This window comes from Sinohyriopsis cumingii, unplaced genomic scaffold (assembly GCF_028554795.1).
Source record: "Sinohyriopsis cumingii isolate HCF-2022 unplaced genomic scaffold, ASM2855479v2 utg000452l, whole genome shotgun sequence".
NCBI classification, from domain to species: Eukaryota; Metazoa; Mollusca; class Bivalvia; order Unionida; family Unionidae; genus Sinohyriopsis; species Sinohyriopsis cumingii.
The window spans coordinates 1,384,542-1,411,309 of NW_028315901.1; the positions used below are offsets into that span (position 1 = coordinate 1,384,542).

The 26,768-nt window shown below is 33.8% G+C and overlaps 1 protein-coding gene and 1 long non-coding RNA gene across 2 annotated transcripts; both read left to right on the top strand.

Moving 5' to 3' along the window:
- Positions 1-3,936: 3,936 nt before the first annotated feature.
- On the top strand, positions 3,937-15,868 carry LOC149774012 (uncharacterized). The gene is made up of 3 exons (XR_016417100.1): positions 3,937-4,052; positions 7,391-7,485; positions 15,617-15,868. It is a non-coding gene; the product is annotated as an uncharacterized LOC149774012 (long non-coding RNA).
- Positions 15,869-17,441: 1,573 nt separating this feature from the next.
- LOC149774013 (E3 ubiquitin-protein ligase TRIM45-like) lies at positions 17,442-25,613 on the top strand. The gene is made up of 3 exons (XM_089945895.1): positions 17,442-18,778; positions 21,098-21,121; positions 25,506-25,613. Exons 1-3 carry the CDS (start codon positions 17,735-17,737, stop codon positions 25,611-25,613), a joined length of 1,176 nt encoding a protein of 391 aa, XP_089802021.1. The 5' UTR covers positions 17,442-17,734.
- The last annotated feature ends 1,155 nt before the right edge of the window (positions 25,614-26,768 follow it).

Here is a 26,768-nt window from a genome sequence, read left to right on the forward strand (position 1 = left end):
AATGACTTAATCGTTACCCCCTGTGTCATTTGTTATAGAGAGAATGAGACGCAGACATTTCAATATTCATTAAGGGTCATGGAATGTCCCTATTTTCCGAAATGTGCCACGCTTAACCGCTTGAAAGCAATCGTTATCTATATATGATAACCAAAAGTTCGAAAATAATTCAATTATTATAGATAATTTGGACTTTGTTATTCAAATACGGAGTCGTTTTATTAATTGGTGATATGCCATATAGCTTTGAAGTAGGTAGTTGTTGTTGTTGTTGTTGTTTTAGGGTTTAACGCCATTTTTCAGCACACGATAGGCTATACATGGCGGCCAGTATTAATGGTGGAGGAAGAACCCGAGAAAATCCCGGAAAAAAACACCGACCCTCTAGATGCTACTGGCAAGCTTTCTCACATACCCACATTGGCTGAATTTGAGATAAGTACGTAGTTGTACCACTGTGTGCTATAAACCATTTCAGGTATTCATTGAGATGGTCCTGCTTTTAATGCAAGAGAGAGTGACTGACTTAAAATGGTGCTCAACAATTGAGCCCATTTGATCAAGAGAGAGAGAGAGAGAGAGAGAGAGAGAGAGAGAAAATACCCTAGTTGCATAGGTAATGGAAAACGAGTAAGATCAGCCGAGTTGTGGATCAAGAATAAAGTGTTCCTTTAGATATTCCCACCTCAAGTGGAGTCCAGATACCCAACACATTCACTCTACTTATGATCAATATAACAGCGATACCAACTTTTGTTTTATATTATGAGCGGTAGGAAGCCTGTATCTTTCAATTAAATGTAGTTGTCATGCAAAGCATATGCTAAATAACGCTTACTATTGAAATCATGGGCTTTACCTCTTCTATTAATAATGATCATGATATTATGCCCATACACATAGAGAATAATTAAGCTATGTATTATTTGTTTACAATGAATTAAATGAAAACAAGTAAATCAAGTCAAGCAGGAATAAACTAAATTTTTGACAAAGCAAAGTTTGGCATACAATGCTACATTACAAAAGCATGTAATGAAATATTTGTTTGGGTAAAACTAACGAACAGTTAATTTCAATGACATACAGACTGAAATACTTGTAAAGCTCCATTATGATACGTCCCACAAGTACACAGCATAATTGGCTAATCCATTATTTTCTTCTCCCTGCTTTCTATACAATTTTAAAAAGTGTCCTTTCGTTTGATTTTAACACAAGTTGTCACCTTATATCACACACATAGTACAATATATTTACTAACTATGAGACCACTTCGGTGGCCTAATGGTTAGAGCGTCCGCCTCGGATGCGGAAGGTCGTGGGTTCGATGCACGGCTAAGTGATACAAAAAACTTACATAAATGGGAATAACAGCTGCTTCGTTTGGCGCTCAGCATTAAGAAGTTAGTGTTAGGATTGGTCAACCTTGTGTCAGGATAATGTGACTGGGTGGGACATCATGCTACATGTCTGCGACATGATGCCCCAGTGCTAGACGTCACTATAAACTGCCACACTGTTGAAATCTTAGCGATATGACTGAAAAGTTGTTAAAGCTACGTTAAAAATACAAATCACATACAATCACACACTAAATATGACTATCCAATCAAAACATCAATACATTTACCATTTTGGATGTTGGCTTGTTTTGCAAGACTTAGTAAATGGAGGTAATGCAGTCTATAAAGTGGGACAAAGAATTTCTCCATTACTTATAGCAATACATTTCAAGACTTTGATAAGAGTATATGTTAAAGATATTCTTAGAAAACAAATTATTTAGTGCCTATAATTGTTGTTTTTCTCTGTCCACCAATGCAGTGGCATTACGAAAATAAATTGAGTGATAGACAAACTAAACAACACAGCAATTACAGCATACAATATTCTGAGTGGTGGACGTATTGCTTTAGAAATAAATCATTTCCACCATACTTATAATTATATTACCATTATGATGCTGTCTGAATTTGTTAAATTTCAAATGAAACAATTGTAAGTTAGTAAAAAATAGTATTAACATACAGCGTTTTCATGTGTGTCGAGTCTGATTTAAGATTCCACTTTGCATTATTATCACCATGGTAATACATTATACATTAGTACTCATTATTGCTTTGTAAAACCGTTGAATCAATACACTTTACACAAGGGTACTATTAATACAATACAGTCATTTGCACACGAGAACACCTACGAGCCAGTTTAATAAGTTGTCAAAAAGAACTGGGTGTGATTTTGACCAAACTAAAATATGTCCTTCAATAATTCGAAGGAGATAGATGCCAACATTTTCTGAAAATAGGTGTGTATGTGTTTGGGTAATATTATCAATTGCGGGCTTTTTAATGCATAATGCGGGCTTTTTAAATTTAAATTAAATTCATCAAGTTAAATTCTTGTCACAAATTCCATGGCTTTGCCATTGAATAATTTCTTCATTTTGAATTTGTTAAATTAAATTATTATTACCAGTTTCATGGATTCTTTGAACATTCTCTCAATAAAGTAGAATCCACTTTCCTAGGTACATCCAATAATTCAGGTGCCAACATAAGTCTACCATTTGTAAATTTTATTCCATATACGACTCATATGTCTTAAACTGTGTAATAGAAAGGAATTGAAGCCTTAAATTTATAATTTGTTACCTAGAGTCCAAAGTGTAATTCAAAATACACGTACGGTTGTAAACTACATTCCAAATAAGCCTAAATGCCTATCACACGTCTATAAATATATTATATCCTAATTCCGATAGAGTTAAAAGTCATGATATAATCAAAAATACCTTTGAATAAGTTCTTATTGATCTCAAAGTAGTGTCTTGTTCCCAAATGTAAAGGACTACTTTATAATTTCAATTAATAATTTAGAAAAATTGAATCTTAAATAATATCTGATCACAACTATATATGTGATCATATGTATCCAAAGACATATATAAAACGCTATTGAATAGCTATTTGCCAACTCTTTATATACTGACTTTCGTACGACCTTTGATGCACCAGAGTGTTCTTGAAACTTAGTGGAAAATTCCACTAAATGTTAAGCGAGAGTTGGATTTGAAGTCAACATTAGTAAACACCATGTCTGCTGCTTATAGTCATAGCAAACGTCAGGTAAGCAAAATCTCTTTTAACAATAATGATAACAGTCAGATGCACAATATCAATCACAAATGCATAAATAGGTCGAACCAAAAAGAGATAAGTAAATGTACAGTACAATAATGTCTGATGAAGATACCACTCTTTTAGAAGACCACCAACCACCAGTATATAATGGTAACGTTTTTAGAAGAACAGATCCATTTAGTCAGTAAAGACCACCTTTTAGTAACGTCTACTGACTCTTGTAAAGGCCACATGTCAAGAAAAACACTGTTTAGAAAAACCAGCAGTCCTGAAAGACATCTGACATTTGGAAGACCTGTAATAAAAGATCAGTGACCATGTTGTACACCTGCCAGGAATGAGAACTGTGCTGTAAGAACACATGTCATGAAATACCACTGTCTGTTTTTAGAAGATCACCAGTCAGGAAGGAATATATTTTTATATTTGGACAAACTGTGTTAATAATGTATTTACCTCAAATGAATGACCGTGTGTTACGACGAGCAGCTTAGGGGTTAAGGGGTTATGGTTCGACTCATCAAATTAAATTATTGTTGCAAATTCCATGGGTTTGTCATTGAATAAGGTTAGGGTAAGTGTTTGGTTTAGTGCTAGGTATTTGTTTAGTCCTTTCATATAAATAGTTGTTAGCAATATCTCATGTTCGTTTGCAGGAAGTAAATACATCAAATACTGTAATAATCACGATTAATCAGAGAAAAATGAAGCGCATTTACCATCCACAAGTTTTGTATAAAAAAAAACATATTCTAGATGAAAATTTCTACTGCTGGATCATTGAGACTGCAAGAAGGGGAAATGGAGCCATGAGAAAGTCAATTAGAACAACGAGAGGAAGTGGCAAAATGGATGTACGAGTTTGCCAGCCTTGGTCAACACATGGAATACATTGAATAAACAGAGGTTAGTGTCATTCTGTTTGTAGACTGATGGAACAAACATTATTCCTCTACTACTAGATGGTGCATGTTGTACTGTGGGGCTTCTAGACTGGTTCCTTTCTGGTTTCATAAATCCAACCTTCAGCACATGAATTCAGATGGCCCATTATGTACTCTTAATATATGTAGGATAAATATTGCTGTATCCCATTTAGTGCTCAACATAGCTTAAACTCAATTGCAGGTGATTGATCTACCTTAGTGATAGTAATTTGCCAGCATTACCAAATCGGATCAAAATAATCATTAACCGATTATTGCAATGAAACCTAAACAGTGTTGTCAGTCGAAAATGTTTACGCGTTGGGTGGAGTTTGTCAGTTTTAGATTTGCTTTTGCAGATGTCTTTTTAGTATATATTATATTGTCAATATTTAAAAAGAAGGAATGTTATTTTTCAAAAGTTATACGATACAGAGCTGAACGTAATAATGTTTTTTAAGCAGGATTACTAGGATAAAAATAAACTGTGAGACATTTCTCGTTTCAAGTTGACGGTGATCAAAGGCACAAACTAATATCCCTCAAGATGCATATAATTCTAATTATAAATATTTTAATTCTATCACATTATATATTCTGTCACGCATTGGTGTTCATTATTCTCTTAATTTCTTAACAGCGAATTGAAAACAACGTTTATTAAATATTTTGGGAGGCAATATTTAAGCAATTGTTGTATGAGCATTGACTATTGAAATCATATGATGTGCAGCTGTATATATAATCAGTTGATCATATCGATGGATGTAACAACCGTTGCTGTTCAGTTTTTCATAGGATATTTTCGAGTCATGCCCCGTTGCACAGTGCGACTAACTTTCTAAGATCTGTCACGTTAAGTACAGAAAGTGTTTTATCTGGGTGAGCAACATCAGCTCAGATAATAATTTAAAATGTTAGATGAATTGGGACATTCTCGGTTGTCTGATTACCTGTTTTATACTCTACCTGCGTTACACTCTGCTATACGGAGACATTGTGTAGAGAGGTACAACGTATGGAGTGTACAATTCAGTAAACCAAACTGTGTAATCACATGCTTCAAATCAGAACATTCACGTCCATTTCAATAAAAAACCTATATTCATTGGTTTAGACATGTGTTGAATGAAGGCTTCTCCGTTGATACATTATTGTATTAACTAAAGAGACAACGAAATGTATGCAAACATCGAATGTTATGTGCGGTAAAGTCAAATTATTGTTGTATAAAGAAATATGTAATGTTAACTTCTTGTAATTTATTACCTACAGAGGCCTCTGTGAACGTGTCTGCCACAATGGGTCGGGTAATTTGTTTGAGCGCACCGACCACTATTGATCGAACATTATGTATGAACAAAAGTTTAATGAATTTGGTTTGGTTCCGGAATCTAAAGTGATGATATTTCGAGATAAATTTATCTTTATTGTGCTGATTGTTGCATTGGTGTTAAGCATACTCATATGACTATATATTTACCTCCTGAGTCTTTAGTTATATTTATTATATTTATAGAGAGAACTCGACGCAGCCATGCCAATATTCAATAAAGGTCATGGACTGTCCCTATCTTCCGAAAGATGCCACTCTTTACCACTTGAAAGAAATCTTTACCTAAATATGATAGCTAAACGTTAGACAATATATGATTATTATTAATAATTTGGCCTTTGTTATTAAAATATGGAGTCGATTTATTAATCGGTGATATGCCATATAGCTTTGAAGAAGGTAGCTATTCCACTAAGTTCTATAAACCATATTCATGTATTCATTGAGATGGTCCTGCTTTTAATGCAAGAGAGATTGATTGACTTAAAATAGTGCTCAATAATAGAGTCCTTTCCATCAATCGAGAGATCGATAGACAGAGAGAGAGAGATTACCCTCTTTTCAAAGGTAATGGAAAGTGAGTAAGATCAGCCGAGTTAGTGTGAATCAAGGGTAAAGTGTTCTTCTAGATGACCCCAAACCAAGTGGAGTCCAGATACCCTCACTCTACCTATGATCAATAAAGCTACCATAACAAGATTTGTTTTATATTCTGAGCAGTAGGAAGCCTGTCTCTTACAATTAAATGTAGTTGTCATGCAACTCATTTGTTGAATAAAGCTTTCTTGGAAGAAATGGCATGCCATCGAAGAAACGTCCATATATTGTGATTACTATTTGTGTTTGTTTATTTGTATGTATTATCTAGTTTTATCTAGCAAAAGAAAAATGTTTGTCTTATTTAGGGGAAGGATTATATTGCTTGCCTAGGTATATGCATTTATTACATCAACTGTATTGAGTTTAAGGCTCATACCATACCATTGTTTTGTTTAAGGAAATATAAGGAAATATGTTGGATGATTGTTACCCGTCTGAACACAAAGCTGCTGTTTACACGTCCAACATACATGCCTGTGTTTATTTCGCACTTTAGTGCGGAAATGTCATACCGAGACCACCCTGTTCACGGAGCTACGACATATTAGTGTCAATATTGGTTCTTATACTAACTATATCAAAGGAATAGCGTATACTCTAATATCAAAACACATACTCGTTAGGTAGAGATGGGTGAATATCTTATTGATTTTACACGCTCTGTACATGCGCTATCACGGCATTACATGTACCTTTGACTGAGAACTAAGATTACATATCTGATCAATGGTGGTGAGGCGATGTACTTGCTGTACTTTTAGAGTTTTACTATTAACTTGTACGATTACACTGTCATAGAGCGCTACAGAGGGGTGAGAGAATTAATAAGATCTCATTTGTTTACCTCAGAGAAAAAATACAATGTTCAAACAAAAGAACCATTTCTGAGGGTGTTCACCCCAGTTATATTGCCCGAAAAGTTTAACTTATTTTGCTTAATTTACAAATAAATATGGTTATTACATTCAGTCCTGGAGTTTTATAGATGCAGGTTGGACCTGTTGTGAAATCCCCAATTACAATTCTCTTGACAGAAAGTTTTGCTTACCGTGTAACCCGGACATATCCTATAATTTCATTTTACTTCTTCTAGACCATAAGGAATCAATTAAAGTACCTTCATGCATCAAGTTCCATCATGAATGTTGTCAAGTTTTATAATTGGTGTGATATGCTCATGAAAGCTTTTACATGATGAACCAATCCCGTCTTTTTCAAGTTTGCATCAAGCTGTAGCGCAAATAGGTGAGCAAAATAAAGGGCATAACTTAAAGCATTACCATATAGAAACATCACATGACATTTGGTACAAGACAATTTCAAGTTATAATATAAGTCTATATTACATGTGATCTTTCTCTTCCTAATATGGCTGCATTCAGGACCGATTGAGTTGCAAGGATAGCCGACTGATGCAGAGAGGAACAGACAGCCGGACGGATTGACATACGTAATGATCGCTATATCGAATGAAAAGGTAGAAACACAATGTAATTTTGAATAACAGATCACTCCCCTCTCTTGTGGAGAGGGCTATTACATAAATGGGAAAACATATTAAACCCAATCACATTTCCAGGTATACGAAGTTTGTGCATTTTTGTTACTTTGATTATATCCATGTAACTACTAAAACTCTAAATACCCATTAAGTCTATACATTTCATGTTATCTCATTTATGAACAAGTTCATATGCTGACAGGAAGAAAGCCCTTAATTATCAACTGCCTCTGTCCAAGGTTGCTATGTTTATACAATATGGGACAAGGTCGTTAAAATAAACATTGATCTCATAATCAGCATCGATTGACTTGATTTATTGCTAGTTTAATCCTATGTCAGTTGTCTAGGTAACTAAATGTGATCGGGGTACAGAGTTGTACAAGATTAACACCATCGTTCAACTATAAAATAGCTGTGAAAATATGCGAAATATGTAAAATGGAAAAGATAAATATCTTAGTCACTAATTTATTTCAATTCATTTTAATCTCTCATCATGGTCATCATCATCATCATCATTATCATCATCAGCGTTATCATCATCGTCATCTCATTCTAAAACTAACCATTACAATCATGTTGGTGATAAACCACTTCAACTTGATCAATAGCTATTTGAGATGTCAGTGTCCTATATATTTACTGATCATACTGCGATCGACAAAAGTGTTTACAATACTGATGGGAGTATTTTAGGTCAGGATGAGTGGACCAGCATGTGACGGCAAGTTATTAGATGTTATAGTAAATTAATATCAAAGGGGTCTACAATCATTTATACGGAAGAACAGAAGGAACGTTAGGAGAAGGAAAGAAACAACCTTGCATATTTTGGTCGTGTCTTTAATCTTATTAAATAACACTGATATATATATATATATATATATATATATATATATATATATATATATATATATATATATATATATATATATATATATATATATATATATATATATTGATGGATTCGTTTTCCATAGGGGAAAGGTTGAAAGTGCTTGTCTACCATCAGCAATGTTGCTTAAATAAAGATCTACGAACAGCACGTATTGTTTTCAGAAAAGGCAAGTTTATCGGATTATCCAATACTAATCAGCACGAATAACGAACTAATTATATCCAAACATTATTCATGTTCTAAGTAGTTCAAGTTACATATTACTTGGCATGATATGGTTTTGGAATTTTAAATAAGGAATTACTCATCTCTCTTTCAAGCGTTGCAACCAAATTTAACTCAGCAGATACTCGAGAATATTAAAGAGCTACGTCCGAGACTATAAGCCCTACCCGTCTATAAGACAGATGCTCACGGTCAGTTGTTTTATTTACGTTCAAGAATGATTGTTGCTACCATGTGGTTTATGATATATTTACGCCAACAATTTCGACCGATAAAAAAATACTTTGAAGAGTTTGTAGCTTCCATTATATTAAGATTCCATCCTGAAATCGTGAAGGTGGAAATATCTCGTCTCTCAAGTTATGTCTAATTAAGGTTCCTGAAATAGAGATAGCTCTATGCACGTACTGCAATGCTTAACTTATGCTATCAGATCTTCATACTAATTCCACTTAAAACTGTTCTATCTGACCAAACAACCGAATGTACAGAAATCTTTCTCCCCTGTTGTTTTCAGCAAAACATAATTTCTATGACCGGGAACATGGTGTATGTCACAAGTATGTTGTGTCAGTAATCAGTGACCATGTTATACTAAGCATCTTAAAAGCGGGTCTTGTAGAGCAAAATTGGATATGTCGTCATAAGTTTTGCGTAATAAACTGTTATGTCGCTTTCATGTATGACACGTGTACAATTATTTATCTGTCGGGTGAAGCTAGTTTTGTATAAGTTCACAATAAAATTAACGAGTGATTTAACTGTGCCCTAGTTCTTATACATTGAAAACCGTACTATCAACCGAGTCCTTAACCTTAATCTACGCTGAAAAAAGACACTATCAGATGTTAAGGGAACCAGCTAGTCTAAAACCATGCATCTTTTGGCTAACTTCTGATTCGATAATTTAAAAATGCAGGCATGAATCAGTTCTCATTTTTGTAAGTAAAACGAGATCTGCAAATTAAACTTACGACTTGGAAAGTAAATTACAAATTAAGTAAGAAAAGAAGACACATTAATTTTACCACGAACCGGGTTTCAGAGGTAGGTCAGTCGCATTCCGACGTAGTTTACCCAAATAATATCAGTACCTCTTATCATACTATGATCACTAAGTAGGCAAGAGTATTTATAATCTTAATTTTATTAGTGATTTTTGCAGTGCGATTTCAGGCCAAGCGATAAGACAGAAAAGCCGATATACATGGAAAGGATAGCGAAGGGAAGGAGTGGGTGGGGGGCGGCAACTTAAGTCGCAGTGGGAACTTATATACATCACATACACATATTTGTTTTCAAGAGTCGCTCTTTTGCCAGTGTGTGAAAACGATTCAATGGAAACAAGACTATTGTGTATTCAGATCAGCTGGGAGGTCGGTGGGTATACACAAAGTACGTCACGATAATAGTACCGATAGGACAAGGTGAAGTGCTAATACGTGGCAGGTACTGATATCTATAAAGCCGAAGATCATAGTGAAGTGTGAGCTTTTATCTTGGTATTTAAGATAAACCTATGCCCGTTTGGTATCGTCGAGATATTTGAATGACATCTAGAGGATTTGTGACGCAAATATATGGCATGTCAATATGGTGTGATATCTGAAAACGGCATAAGTATGCTTGAACTCACCCGCGGATGGGGTCAATTACTGACTCCGGCAAAATATTGTCTATTATGTCAACTTATGTGATCTTAAAGCATCTCACACCTACCCCAATCTCAGATACACAATTTCTTCTGATGTGATTTATAATTAGATGAGATGTGTTCAGGGTTTCTTACATAAATGTTTTTTTACACTCTACTATACAATATAACTATGGATACAAAGATATACATATGGTAAATCTAAATTATTTTCAAAAGCAAATTAGGAATGGTTCTGTCATATACTGTACATACGATAGTTCGTAGATGTTAGCTATGTATGTTTCCTTTTCCAAAAAACTATTTCAGCTGTTTGGTTACCTCTAGTCACAGGGTTTAATGGGCCACACTATCCTGATTTTGTTCTTTCTTTTTATTATAAAGGCAGAAAATATGGCCCCATTATCAAATTTCTGTCTTTCAGTTTCACAAGAAAGGTCAGTATTTTCCCAGTTCATACTAAATGAATCATATATGCTATCGTAGATTGTTTTGGAAGATATTTTAAAGGTATTAATAACCAAAGGTAAATCTGAAGTGTCTATATGACACAATAAGAAGTATTCATACAAAATACTAATATGAATAGCATGGTAATGGGTATTTCAAATTTGTTTGTTACTAATCTGGATCAAAGCGTTATACTCCCCATGACATTCCACATGCATCACGAGGCTGTGGCAATCGTGAGTCCTATAATTGAAATTTATATTAGGCGCCCCAATACACAGCTACCACATTATTGCTTTTTTTAGTATAATATGGCAAAGAAAAGCAATTATATTGAGCAAAATACGAAAAAGTCATAATTATGCAGCACAAAGACAACTGGTTCTCTATGCTAAGTGTTACGATATGATTGAAGGTGATAATATACTCCAAACGATCGTAGCTACAATAAATGGGTTTAGTGAGAAATTGTGTTCCCCTTTAAAGATATTAATAAAAAGAGAATGCATTATATGAATTGTTGTGACATTTAGTGATATAACATCAGGGATAATTTGCCTTAATAATTGTTTGAAAGAAAACTTACAGAAAGGCAAATGAGCTTCTAACTAAACCGAAAGGTTTCAACAAAAGTCCAAAAGCATTGATTATTCCAAATGCATTACAGTAAACTCCAATGTATTGTGCTGATGCACCAATATTATGGAATAATTTAATGTGCTAGCATTTTCTATGTATAACGATGATATAATCAAACAATGTCTTTAAATCCAAAAACGATAATTTCAAAGCAACTACTTAATCCCCAGTTTCCAAAAGCTTGTAATGCCAATGAATGCTTGAATTAAATAGATTAAATCCTCTCAGTTGAACACAACAAACTGACTCAGCTAAGAATGATATTTAAGATCGGAATAATTAATTCTTACGTAAACATCCTTCATAAAATAAACTAAGACACAATTTCTGATTCAGCATAAGGATCGAACAATTGTTTCCAGAACATTATACCTGTCAACAAGATCAGTTCCTAGAATAGCTAACCAATCAGAAAATATGTCACCTAATGTTCCCAGGACGAAACCAATGACTTGAACTCAAATGGCATCAAATTTGTAAACACGATTTATTCTATAGGTTGCGAGATCGAATTGCAAAAATAGCATGTTTGTCAAACGAAATTACCTTATCCGAAAAAGGGCAACTTGACTATGTTCAGGCTATGCGATGTGTTTAAAAATTACCAGTACAACTATTATTCTAAACGCCCAGTAGCATTATACCGAAATCACGACAACAGTGATACAATTTGGTGTGCTAATGGCATGGTTATATTGCCGAATTTTGCATTATGGATGACTGTGATAACCCATTTGATGGCTGCAGGAACAAGTTTATTGCCATTAATGGGGTAAGGAGATATATCACTGTTTTTTGGGGTCCATGAACTGCGCTCTTAGCAGATATCTTGTTTTCATAGTGTTTCAAACTCAACGACAGGGGTTTTGGGCACACATGATTAATAAACAGATATTTGACCGGTTAGGATTGACTTTAGTTTTTTCGCGGTTAAATGTTTATCAGGATGTTGCTTGAAGTCGAAAATAAATATGATGCACATGCAAATCACATGCTGATATAGTTCATTGGTCGGGGTGGAAATGTTGACATAGGTCTGCACATTTACTTTTCGATGGAACACGTTGACATTGTTAAACAGTCTTTGGTAGATATACACGTTCATGGAAGTTTAACTAGGTTCACTCGCGCGTGTGGATACATATGTATCGATAAGATTCTCTTTGTAAGATGTTTATGTCGGAGGTTAGTACAGTCCGGATCTGATACATTGATGCCCCTATGTTAAACTAATACATATCTCAAAACTAGTAATGGAACCTGTTTTGTTGTTAAAGTAAAACTATTATATCACTAAATTAATGTTGAACTTCTCACATAACAGCTTGAAGAATAAAGAGCGTAATAATAAATGAGTGCCGGGTCTCATTTAAACTTTCCCAGGCAAAGTTTAAATGTATTGGATCGGGGTGGTTGACTCATATACAGCTGTATCAAGTTGGTGCTGCCACACAAAATAACAGCTTCCTGACAATACAGTTGTCAAATAGTCAGGTGACGCAACGGCAATACGGCAGTGAAATATTTCAATTATCAAGGCAAATTCAGCGTTGTTAGCTACTATGATATATGTTGTCTGAACTACATCAGGGATGGCGTTGTTAAAGGATGCACTAGGACGTAAAACGTCTCGCAGAAACGTATATAAGAGAACACCTTTCGTTATCTGGGGCGACTAGCAAAATAGTATCAGTAAGAGGTCTTCAGCTACCCTGGCCGTTGGTTATCACCGCGACGTTGACAGCTATGAAGTGTGTCCAATAACTAATTTTAAGTTACGAATGATGAGAAAGTCAATCAAGCATTTCTGAGGTATATCTATAAGTGATAAACTTGCCGATGAGTGATGATGTTACCCAGCAAATCAGAAACCGCTATTTCTAACCTTAATTAACAAAATTACCTAAAGCATTTTAGGTTGCATAGTTGATAATGCGTCGACATCTATTATATTTTGACCCGTATTTGATTGCCCCGCCACGCGAAGTTGTAGATTAATCACCTGATGGATTTACTACTGATGTGTTATTCGACACTGCCGTTGCAAACGCAGTTGGAGATTCCATATTCTTTGACATCTTGCTGTTGAACCATTGCAAACATCAGCGGTAAACTCAAAACCTCAAGCATTCATTGATTAGGTAGTTTTACTTAGCAACTCTACTTAAAACATATGCTCAATGTATCTTGACGTTAACGCAGCGTTGAGGTGGGTCTGCTACCAAAATTGATTTGATTGAGTTTACCAGCCGTGTTGTTGTGGATTTTGACCCTTTGGTTTCCCAAGACGAAACTAGAGAACTTAAAACATCCAACATGGACATCAACGACTTTTTTGTTTTAAACTGCGAGACGCCGTTTTGAAAAACAAATTATAAGGCCAGTTGAATCGTGAAATTCAGAGGCTCCGGTGTACCGGTCGCATCTTTGAAAATGTATGCTGACGATGATGATGGTGCAACGACACAATACGTAGATGGAAAGATCGCGGAAGTCCCTTCACTGCCACCTGTAATAAATACAAGGAGCGAACCTTAAGGATATTGAAGAAAGATCAGAACAAAATGATGAAATAACCGTAATGTTGTGTATTCAATAGTAAATATACAGCCCATACATTTATCAATACACAATACAGCTATTAATGCTCACATAGTCTCGCCCAGAGACCTCAGAAGTATGTCCCGCGCTTGACAGAAGTTAAAAAACAATGGTCGTTTTGGTGTCATTAAAATTGAAATTTAGAGTAATGCTATGAATGAATGCGAAAGAATTTTGTTTCCTTGTTCATTTAACTCATTTATGTTTTCCTGATTATATTGGACCGGATTAGGTCAGTTCAGTGCAGAACGGAGATTATAGTTCATTTGGAGATGTACTCGAAATTCCAGTACAGATTCGGTAAATCTAAGATTTTGCAGGACATGTCATTCGGATTTGCAGAACTAAGAAAGTACATTTTGAGGAAATTGAAGATGCATATGTGTAAATATATATATATATATATATATATATATATATATATATATATATATATATATATATATATATATATATATATATATATATATATATATATATATATATATATATATATTATCATTCGTGTTATACCCTTCCACTTGCATCTCGCTGTTGGATGGCCCCAGCTATGACATGTATCGTACCGTGTGTCATCTAACGCTAGTCTAACGTTGCATTAAAAAAGTTACTTCGAGAAAATTGCAAAGCAGCTGTTGCATGGCAGTCCATATAACCAGCGGAAAACATACTTCTTCGTCGTCTTTGAGTATTGACGCTGATTATCCCAATTTCCTACAAAAACCTCCAGTTGAATTTATTTCTGGAATCTAGTATTTTGACAGATTTGTAAAATGATACGTGTCTGATAGATATGCCATAGCCCTTGGCCTTAATATGCTTTTCTGAGCTATATTTATATAGATCCTAGAGAGCACCGGTCATAGTCTGAACCATTTCAATTGCGATGAGATCTGAATATTCCCGTAGATAACTATTTCGATGATCATAACACAGAGTTATTCTAAAACTTATGCAGGACGACACTTTTAGAAACTATACCCTGGATCTTAGAAACGCCAAAAATGTGCCATGAACCGCCTCCCGATCCATAAGCCTCTTCCGCCTCTAGCACGACCGGACATGACAACATCACGCGTGCAGTGCATGCCCCCATAGCAATATACACGAGTGCGCGTTGGGTCCAATCCCACTCGTCTCAATCAACAAAGCAATGTAACCTAAGCAATGAGTGTGGCTGGGTCCAATCCCACTCACCTCGGCCATATATCCAGATCGCTAGGAACTAAATAGTACCTCGATCTGACGGCCTAATTAATAAGTTTTCCATGAACACATAAAAACCTGGGGGATGTGGCTCTCATTCCTTCCCCCAGGAAAAATTAAATAGCACCCTGTGCGTGCATAAAACAGTGATACATGTTCCATTGGAGCGAAAATCACTTTAATCCAAGTAAGTAATTAAGTAAGATCATAACGATATTTTCAATTACTGCGTCTCTCATGTTTATTGTGAACATTTTGAACATCACGTACATTCGTTTGCTTGTCTGCATGTTTCATTTTATCATCCATCTCTTTCAAATGGACGAAACAAAGCACAATCTAAGCAACCGAACCCAAAGCGGCTACTATATGAGTGTACATGGTTTGTTTACAAAAATATGTATTAATATGTATTAATACTTTATTTGTAGGCAAACGTTCCGCGCACGTCTGTGAAATACCATAGCGGTCAGTATCTTAACATATTGCACTATTCTGTCAATGTAAACTTAACTGAGACAAAGGTGAGCATATCATAGCATTGTTTACGTCATTATGTTTATATGTGGTAAATTATATAACCAACATGACATGAAAAATGTCATAGATCACACCCGTTCTCATGCTTTCTTGTTTTAATCTTCAATGCATAATTTGCATAAAAATGCATATATCTTATTGAAACAATACATTTAGACACATACAAATACGCATTTATATATATATATATATATATATATATATATATATATATATATATATATATATATATACATATATATATGTATATATATAGACATGTATACATATATGTATTGAAAACTAAAGTGTATCGTCATATATAAGTATAGATAAATAGTTTTATTACATGTTTGTTTTTATTCAAAATACATTTATTTATAAGATGTCTTCAGTTGATAAATTGATGAAAATCGTAGATGATATTTTAAATTAAGTTTTATTTTTTAAATTTATCTGTTAATATATAATTATTTAATGCAAAATATGTTATTTAAAAAAAATAGATTCATTCTGAGCAATTTGAATGATTCCCGTGCTATAATTGTTTAACAATAATTAAATAATGCTCAAATTTATAGAACAGTCATTAGCATGGAACAGTGATAAATATAATATCATAAGATTATTTAATAACAGACTTGATACATAATTCAAATGTAATAATTTAAATTAGTATATGCTCATATTTGTCTCCGTTTTCTTTTAATTATTAAATGCAAACTATGTTAGAATAAAAAAAAACAACTTGCTTTTAAGAGTGACATATGAATTAAAACACATGTTACAATTGTTAAACAATAACTCAGTATTGTTCTAATTTATCAAAGATTGGTAAGTATAAACAAGTGATAATTACAATATACATCTGTATTAGCATACTTAATAAATAATTAACATAATCATTTAAATTACAACACAATCATTTATCTTGTAAAATACTTGCGTATTTATATTACTGTTAAAAGCGTGCAAATGAAAACTAATAATATCACTTGAATTATAGTGGCAAAGCATTTATTCTCATTAAATGCAGAAACACACGAATGTAAGGAAATGTGAAGTACATTTGGAAATTATATTTTAATAAATTTCATATAAAACTTCTGAATATATACTTTTTACATGTGTTGGTTTAACCATATAAATAGACAAAATTAAAATTCACATAATCTTTTCGGCGCCATGAAATGAAGAAGATTTATTTATATAGTTTTATTTATATATGTATTTATATATCGTTTACAACATGCCAAGCCATTTCTCAGCGTCATCACTAACAAAACCTGGAGTCCACTGGGGGACTTTGTCAGTAGACCGTTTTCCAAATGTGTGGCAGATACAGTACCAGATATTCGAATGGCCTTCATCGAGAATGGTTGATTGCACAATATCCCTGTCCTGTCCAGAAATGTACGCTGGTTCAAGCGTTTATATACTTGTTGACAGTTTATATATATATATATATATATATATATATATATATATATATATATATATATATATATATATATATATATATATATATATATATATATATATATATATATATATATACATATATATACATATATATATATATATATATATATATATATATATATATATATATATATATATATATATATATATATATATATATATATATATATATATATTCCAAGTGCAGGTATGTCAATTATTACATTATTAAACATATATCGTTTATACACATATATACATGAGAAGAGAAATGAGTCGGTCAGTGTCCTACTTCCAACTGTTATTGTCCCGACAAGCTATTCTCATCGCTAGATACTGACTTACGTATAATCTAGCTCATGTGACGAATTACATGACTAAATGTGACTAATCATTAGCTTCTAATACGACAATGTGATAATCGTACTGAAACAAGGAGGTAGCGTGCATGCATATGAACCTTTGTGTTAAACTGTAATTCAACATTACGCTAATAGAAACATCAAAGAAATTACATGACGTATTAACGATATATCCATCGTATGACTAAAACTAAACAACGTTGAAAAATGAGAGCGACACGAAATTCGTGCAGTATTTGTATGGGTAGTTTAAATAATCCTAAAGTAATATCCTGTCACCATAGTTTCTGTTCCAAGTGTTTGGATGATTATGTACGTGTGAAGCTTCATAACGGTCGATTCGATTGCCCACTCTGTAGGACAAGTGTTGAACTGCCAAAGGGAGGGGTGTCGGACTTTCAATCAACAGACATTTACGTCGAATCTGACTTTGTTGGGAAGTTTGTTTGTGACCTTTGTGGTCCAAAAATCATGGCATGCAGAAGATGTTTGGATTGCAACGAGAATTTGTGCATGGCATGTTGTCACGCCCACGAAAAATCGAAAGCAAGTAGGGATCACAAAATAAGCGATTTAGGAACTCTAGATACTAAAATGAAAGGCAAAATTAGACAACGTATATTTTGTAATCAGCACCCGGACAAGGACTTGGAGCTTATTTGCAAACCCTGCAAATTACTTATTTGTGTCCTTTGTAAAGCGGTTAAGCACGATCATCATGCCACAGACACCATAGTTGACGCTGCAGCTGAAGTGAAAAAGACCCTTCAGATCAAGATGAATTCCTGCTCAGAAAAGCTACGAACAATCGCAGAATTTAAAAGAAGCGGAGAAGCGCTTGATATAAAGATTAATGATGCGGAGAGGAAAGAACTAAAAGCCCTTGAACATCAGCGGTTACAGCTGATGAAAGTACTTGATCAAGAATTCGCAAAAATGAAAGACAAAATACAAAGTATTTACAAAGACCTAATGCAACAAAACGCAGCTTTCATAAGATATATGCAGGATGAATTCAATAAGTATTCTGACGCAAACTTCAATGCACGAAAGTTAATTGAGCAAGGGTCTGACATCGATGTAATAAAGAAAGGCCCAGAACTTGAACAATTAATTTCTACAGCCGTATCAAAGACTTATCTAACTCCCGGCACAAATATGGATATAGACATCTTTGCACCAGCTAACATCAAGCCTAATGAAATTATTTCCTTGATTGGAGTGATACGAGAGTCTACTAATACAAGCATTGTAAGTATACTTATTAATGAAAGTTTTTGCTTAAATATGTACGCCTTTAATTTCTCTCCGTAATTAAATAAATAGCATTTGCAGCCCAAACATTAGTCATAAAATCATTTACTAGCGTGGTTCTTGGCTACATGGTTACTTTCGATAACTGACCCTGACTCTTATAGCTGCGTATTTTCCAATAGTTCATGGCTTTTCCATATTTTCCATTTGTGTATGCCTTCTCATTTGTTCCCATCTTGTACGGCTTCTCCATTAAAAAGCAGTGTGCTTCCGATCATTAATTCATATCTGAGTCAGTCAAAAGAGAGCTTCGAACCGCATCCCGCACTGTACATGTGGCCTTCCACCACACCGCTCTCATAACCACAACAAAAGAACAACAAAATACATCTTAAAATAAAGGAATGACTCCATCAAAATCATTTCATGGTAAAATAAATATTAGTCCGTATCATGGAAATTTCACACGAAAAAGCAAGCAGCCGAACAACACCTCTTAATAAGGATAGGAACTATTTTGCTTCAACAGGAAAAAAAAAATGATCTCGCTCTGACGCAATCTCAAGCCACTAAACACGAATACCGCTTTACGAAACTATCCGGTGCTATTATAAGGTCTCGTGAATACTGTACATTATGTTGTATGTTTCTAGAAATTGGCTAATTACTCAGTTTGAGAAATACCTCCCCATCAAAGGCTTCTCATAATCAAACGTTTAATCATTCAAATATAACACACAAAATAAAATAGACGGAGATGTACAAACAATGACAAATGCGCTAGACGTATTCTATTATAATAAACATTTATTTGTTAAAAGATTTTCACTCACTGAATGATTTACATCATTTCCCCTGGACGCTCCATTGTGCAGTCTGCATTTTCATGGTCCGAGGCTTAAGTGTCCAATAATCTCGTTGCCAAGGCCTATACAGAACTATGTAAGATAATTCTTGAAATTCGCTCATGAGCTGTCAAGTGAGACCAATGCATATTCTGAGGCTCCATATCATTCGAGCTCGCCAAATATATACTTTGAAAACAATTCTAGCAATTAAGGACAATGTAGTAATAAACAAGATATGATGGCATAGTTACATATTGTATTACAAATAGGCTACCCATATGAGCTGGTTACGGAAACATTTTTTAAAACATATTTAAGTCGGAACTATTTTGTGTGGCGACCATATGTGAAACGTAAATCAAAGAAATCATATTTCTAATTTCCAACTAAAACACAGTGAAAATAGTAAAATTTGCATGCATAACGAAGGAACTGCGACCTAGTCATGAAAGGTAAGATTAACTTATGTACAAATTGTATATACACAAAATCATATATGCAGACCTAAATAGCCATTTAACTTCTATGGCCCCTTTTATAAATGCAATCTATGTTGCAGAATACACATTGTTAATTTCTTTTATTTATTGGCTTGAATTTGTTATATTCATAAATTAATGATTACTGTACATGCTTTTTACCAGAGAGTTGTTTATTCCTTCTTTTCTATCATTGATTGGCATAATGTACTGTACGATGTTTTTTTTCTTAAAAAAGGTTACGAACATTTAAATTTCTACACATCTGTTGGCTTATAGGAAAGAGAGAGCTCAGAATAAATGATACGAAATAAACAATAATGAACTTCCAGGTATAGTTAAAACTGCGCTATGGTAGTATTGCTTCATGGTTTGAAAACAAAGACTCGTTAAAAGTTTGCTGTTGCGTTAGTTTGTTTGTTGTTTAATATTGTTGGGTAGATTCATAGCTACTTTTTCTGCCAGTGAAAAGCTTACGCATGTCGGCCAATATAACTGATGGATAATGAACTCGCAACAATCCCGGTAAGAGCCGTCCACCCACGGGAATTAACTAGCAAGTCTTCACACATAACTTCATTGACAGAGCCTGTGGCTCGAACCTTCGCGGACGGAAATGAAATTGCATTGATCGGTAAAGACAAGTACACTTTAGTCCAGTCGGCCCCCAGGTCAACCCTCCTCTCGAATGCAAATTGTGATTAAATATGCATTCGAATCGGATCACTAACAAATTCCATATCACGTTATTCATTATCGTTTCAGAACAAAGAAGAGAAGAAAGGTTTCAACATAATGTTTTAGACATGAGACAATCGTTGATGCAGATTGGGTTTAAACAGCATATAATGACAAACACCCCTTTGAAATAAATGCATACACGGTGTTTGCATTTATTAATATTCTCAGGCGCAACTAGCTTCGTGTTAACGTCCAATAAGATAACTATATTTCGGAGTTGCTATTATTATGTTTTTACATTCTTTCAGGAAGAACGGGAAAAGCCACTAAGAGTAAGTATAAATTAAATAGGAAATGATATTTAAATCTGATTCAATAAGTTTAAATCATGTAATATAAAATACTATGTAACATCTCTACAGGACCTGCGTATAACAACTAAAGATACATATATGAAATTTTCTTAAATTAGTTGCATTTTCATGTTGCATGCTTTCTTCTTACTTAGGATCATATGTCAGTACCACCTTTGGTGATTACGCGTTAGTGTAATGTCTTGTTTTAGCTCATAACGCATGTGTGTGATTTATATTTTAACGTAGCTTTAACAGTATTAATCATATTGATAAGGTGTCTCCATCTTATCAATGATGCAGACAAGTAGCGTCATGCCCCGTTGACAAGTAGCGCAATGTCCCACCCGGTCACATTATCTTCACTCCAGGCCGACCAGTACTAGCACTTACCACCTACAGCGGAACACCAAGCGATGTAGCTATTATTATCAGTTTCAAAAGTCTTTGGTATGACGCGGAATGGGTTCGAAACGGTGACGTCACACATCCGAGACGGACCCTCTAACAGCTTATGCCACCGGACCAGTCTTTAAGCACATAATTGTTAAATGTCCAAATACATTGTACAAGTGCACACCCATATCGCTTGCCAAGAAACGATTCTTTTCTTGCTTATGTAGAGTATAAGCTTTTGGAATTGTGAAGGTTTTAAAATATGTACCGTGAATAAGATTAATATGACCATGTCAACAAAATCTTATAATGATCGGATAGTACATTCATTTTTTATCATTTCAAGAACAAAAACCTAGGTTACTTTCACTTACAAGGCAACGCACCCTTATCATTTCTAATTCAATATGCATTTCCTCTTTTGTTTTTAAAGATACGTGTTGCTTCTCTGTTTTAATTAAACGATTAATCATTTAAATAGAATCCGTTATATTATCAATGACATTTTTTTTTGTGATCGTGAGGTGATAAAAAGATTAAATCTTTACGTGGGAAACGTGAACATTGGACAGGTTTTCGAAATAAATATTTGTCTAATGAAATTTAAAGACAAATATGAACATAACGATAAAATAACGTTGCTAGCTCTGTGTATTGAATACAGGCATACGCACCGAAAGCTTTGAAATTCGAATATGTTCAATAGTAATTGAACATGTCAGGAAGACTATGCGCTAATTATTCTAAGGTGATATACATTGTAGACAAAGCGGACATCATGATAGGTTAGTTTGAGACATTTTTGCAGTAATCAGCCGTATACACAGCAGATTGTTCTGGCTCTTCAAAATTAGCTTCACCTTATCTAGCTATGTACACACACACACACACACACACACACACACACACACACAAATCGACACATACAAACACACAGAGGTCAACATAAAAGTGGAACAAAATAAGGATACTTAATTGTGAGACAATGCGAGACAACTCTTACAAACATTATACCAAATATGTGGTAGTATTGACTGTTCTCCTGAAGTAAACACATACACTGTATTTATGTTTTTGGATATGTGGCGGAGTATCCATATTCCCTTGGAACCGATTAGACTAAGATTATTTCACCAATTATAATATCATGATTATTTTGTTCCTTCAGGAAGAAAGAGAGAAATTGGAAAATGTACGTAAAGATCAATCTGAAAAAAATGACATTATATAGTCAGTAAACAAGTAAACATTATGCAAGTTTAAATTTTGCTAAATCATTTTTAATATAAGCCGAAGTGTACAATGTTTATACAATTTAAGTGTTATTTTACCACCAGCCACACAAGATTTATCTCATCTCTCATTTATGATCAATTAACTCGAACATTTCAGTTCACACGTAATGTTCTACTTTAGCAGGTAACGTTTACATTTCCAAATGCATTACACTAATTTACACTTGCACTATTTATCTAGCACGTTGTACATTTATTCATTATACTGATGTTAAAAAGAGAAAACTGATGTTTAGAAAAGAACATGTGCATCTATATGTCATTCTAAATCCATCACCGTAGCGATATGACGTTCTTGAAGTATACATAATTTATTGTATTGTAAGAAAAACAAAGACCAATGAAATTTTCTCAACTTTATATCACATGGGATTTACCTCACCTATCACAACCTGTTAAAATAGAATTATAAGTGAACAAACAATTACATGTTTTACAATTGAAACTAAGTACATAATTCGAAATTATTATCTCACTTTCTGATTTGAATTTCTTCACTGAAACGGTTTCTTCCTCTTCTGCTTTTTCTACCGCTAATCTTGCATTCTTTACTATAATGGTCTTTTAGAATGTTTCTGTATCTTCGGTATGTTCCTTCTTGTCATGTTTTCTTCGCTTGTGATGTTAAATAGTATTGCCCTTTTCAAATTGAAATCAGAACTGGTATATTTACTATTTTCTCTCTTTTTTACTGTGTTTCATTTTCTTTGATGATGTGGGAATTATAGAACCCAATGACGCTTGTTTCGACAGACATAGCTGCTATCGTTACCTTTAACGTGAGTGGAGGAGTCAATAGTCCTGTTGGAAATGTACTTACTCTTTGTTTGTTTCTGACGATAAGTACGATCTGTTGTGACTTTGCGATCTTCACATATTGAAAACTGAAGGGGTGCATTATGTTGGCTCTTTGTATATGTAGAGATATGTAGCCACGGAATCTTAAATTCAAAGTAATTCAAGGAGAAGCAATAAGCCAAACGTTATTTGTAAATCAACACTCCTACAAAAGTGTTGACAGAAGTTCACTCTCATTATCAGGATTGAACAAAACATGACCAGCACCATAAACCTCCATTGAGAGAGAGAGAGAGATAGAGAGAGATAGAAAATGATATATAGAAACAGTTTACATCAACCAATGCATGCATGTTTTAATGTTTTGTTTTGAGTCTCTATGATCTCTGTAATGAAATGCAGATTTAAAGATATCCATTTGCTTAATAGTTTGGGTCTTTATGCTCTTAACATATCATTTTATGCAAAAGCTACACATACTAACTAATAATCCGTTTCCAGTGACCAAAATCTAAATTATATGCTATATATAACACAGTTATTTACTATCCATAGCCTATTCTATACCATCAACATTATGTCTTGAGTGACCAACGCTCAGTTATATACCATCCAGTGTAAATGTGACTATTATTCAACTTTTACATCAACACTTGAGGAACCGATATCCAACACTTACTATCCAATCAAATAAAACCCAGTTAGCTACTATCTAACATACCCACGTTTGTCCGTAGCTAGGAAAAGGGTTAGAATTACTGATACTATTACATTTCTTATGAATTGTCACTAAACACTGGAAACGACGCTAAAAGTGACCATACATTACATATGAAACAATTTTCTAATCTGATTGAATATGTACAAATCATGTACTCTAAACGGTTATGCATCATGTAATATACTCATTCTTGCTTTCCGCTATGAAAACAAAGTTATTAATTTATCTTGAAAGAATATCTCCTAGAGCACATGGCCAAAAGCACGTTAAGTATTTCAATCCTTATCGTAAGAACTAATTATAATTGGGCAATTTTTACCAAGGTACTGCAGTTCATTTTGCTATATTTTAATTTCATATTTGATCCATAATCCTTTTTATTTCTGAATCAAACTGAAAACAATGTGCTCAAAAAAAAAAAAACATTTTTGCTGTAGTGCATGTTGTAGCACGAAAGGAGGGATCAGCTGTAGAATTTGGTTCCAGAAAAATATTGTCTTCAATTTCATAGTTTGTATTAGTCAAAAACTAATTGTGCTTAAAAGAAACTACAGGTGTTGTGATAACAACCAGTTCAGCATTCTTTCAAAGCGTTATACTATTCTGAACAGTAAAATAGTCCATTTATCTGCCAATCTTCTCGATCACACTATATGGTGTCCAACATATGTCTTTATGGTATTTATCTTAGTGGTCATTCTGGGATGTGCGTTTTATGTTATATGCAGGGAGTGAAACAGGAACAACGTATGAATTGAAAAAAATGCATATTGACAGGCTCGTATGCTATTGTATGTGTTGTAATCCAAAAGCGCAGTATACCGCATATGGGATGTGGAACACGCCATGGAAAATCGATATATCTCTTTTTATTTCTCTAGGCTGGAACGTATGTACGATTAGCTAAACAATTTAAAGTATAGTATGGCGAAAAACTTCGAGTTTCGTTAATTTATATAGCTTCAAAAGAAACAAAATGACTTAAATTTTAAACTCTGTTATATAAAAACAAGACAATCACTATAGTATATTAAAATAACGACATACGCTATATTTGCAGCTGATAATATGGGCATGCGCTGACATCCTCTCTTATAAGATCAACTAAGCAAAGTGTGCATCGCTTTTAATCATGTTTGTTACATTCTTTCAGGAAGAAAGAGAGAAAATAGAAAAAGTAAGTACTAATATCTCCGCATTCTACCAATCAGTACAAATAATGCATTGTATAAGGTTAGGATACGACTGCTTCAGCCAATAAGTGCAAATTATGCAGTGCATAAGGTTATTATAGTATTGTTTTCAGTCAATAAGTGCAATGATGTATTGTAGAAGGTTACATGATTTATATGATGCATTGCATGCATGTATTAAGATACATGTATGTCAAATATACCTCACCATTTACAAAGAAGTTTAATGTCGCCAGGTCATGTCATATGATTTTTTTATTATTAAACTCCAATGTTGTTAACATTTCAGTTCACATTAGGTTATCCTAACGATTCTGTTATGCCCGTAAAGAGATTGTATTATGTTTGGTCAGTTAACGCGTACTGTATTTTATAATACACACAAGTATGTAAAATTACGTTCATTTACCACAGATAAATGCATATCTTAGTATTAGAAGTGCGATAGCATAGTAGAAGGTGAAGAATGTATTTCAAACTCCCTCTCAATTAATAAATTGAAGCAACATTAATATTGTATAGAAAGATTTAAAAATGGGAATCCTTTTATCTGATTCCTTCATCACCAGAGTCATAACACTTACCAACCAATCGTTATTTTAAATACTTGTTTTCTCGACTGCTTATTTATATTGTGCATTTTATTCTATTTGTCAGAAATGGAAGTAAAATTGTACTTATTGATTAAATGTCGATTCTTCATTCAATAAATATGTTAAAGCGGATACTTTTTTCAATGAATGTATTATACATATATTTTAAGACGGGTTTATTTTATTATGATATTGTCTCCCTAACTGCCCATTATGTTAACGTACTGACTGTCCAGTCCACAGCATTTGACAAATCGGAGGTTTTACATTAGTTTTTTCTTGTTCCTACTGTATACCGTGATTAGGAATATCTCACAATCGATGTTCTTAAGAGGGAAAATGTAATTATGACACGTGTCATTCATACATAAGGCATACCTGGTGTGAATCATAGGAAACAAAACCAAGCCTGCTAGCTCAATGTTTTTGCCAATTAAAAGAAGAAAAACGTACTTGGATTGTTTTTCTTCGTTCTAACGTACTGATATTATGAAGCAAATGATAGTGTCTATATGCCTATAATCGTCAATAATAAATATTGTGTTGTTTACAATATAGCTAAATCCTCGATCCCTAGCTGATAACATAATGTGATTTATGCTATTATTTTGGTTTCTGCATGGTCAGTTT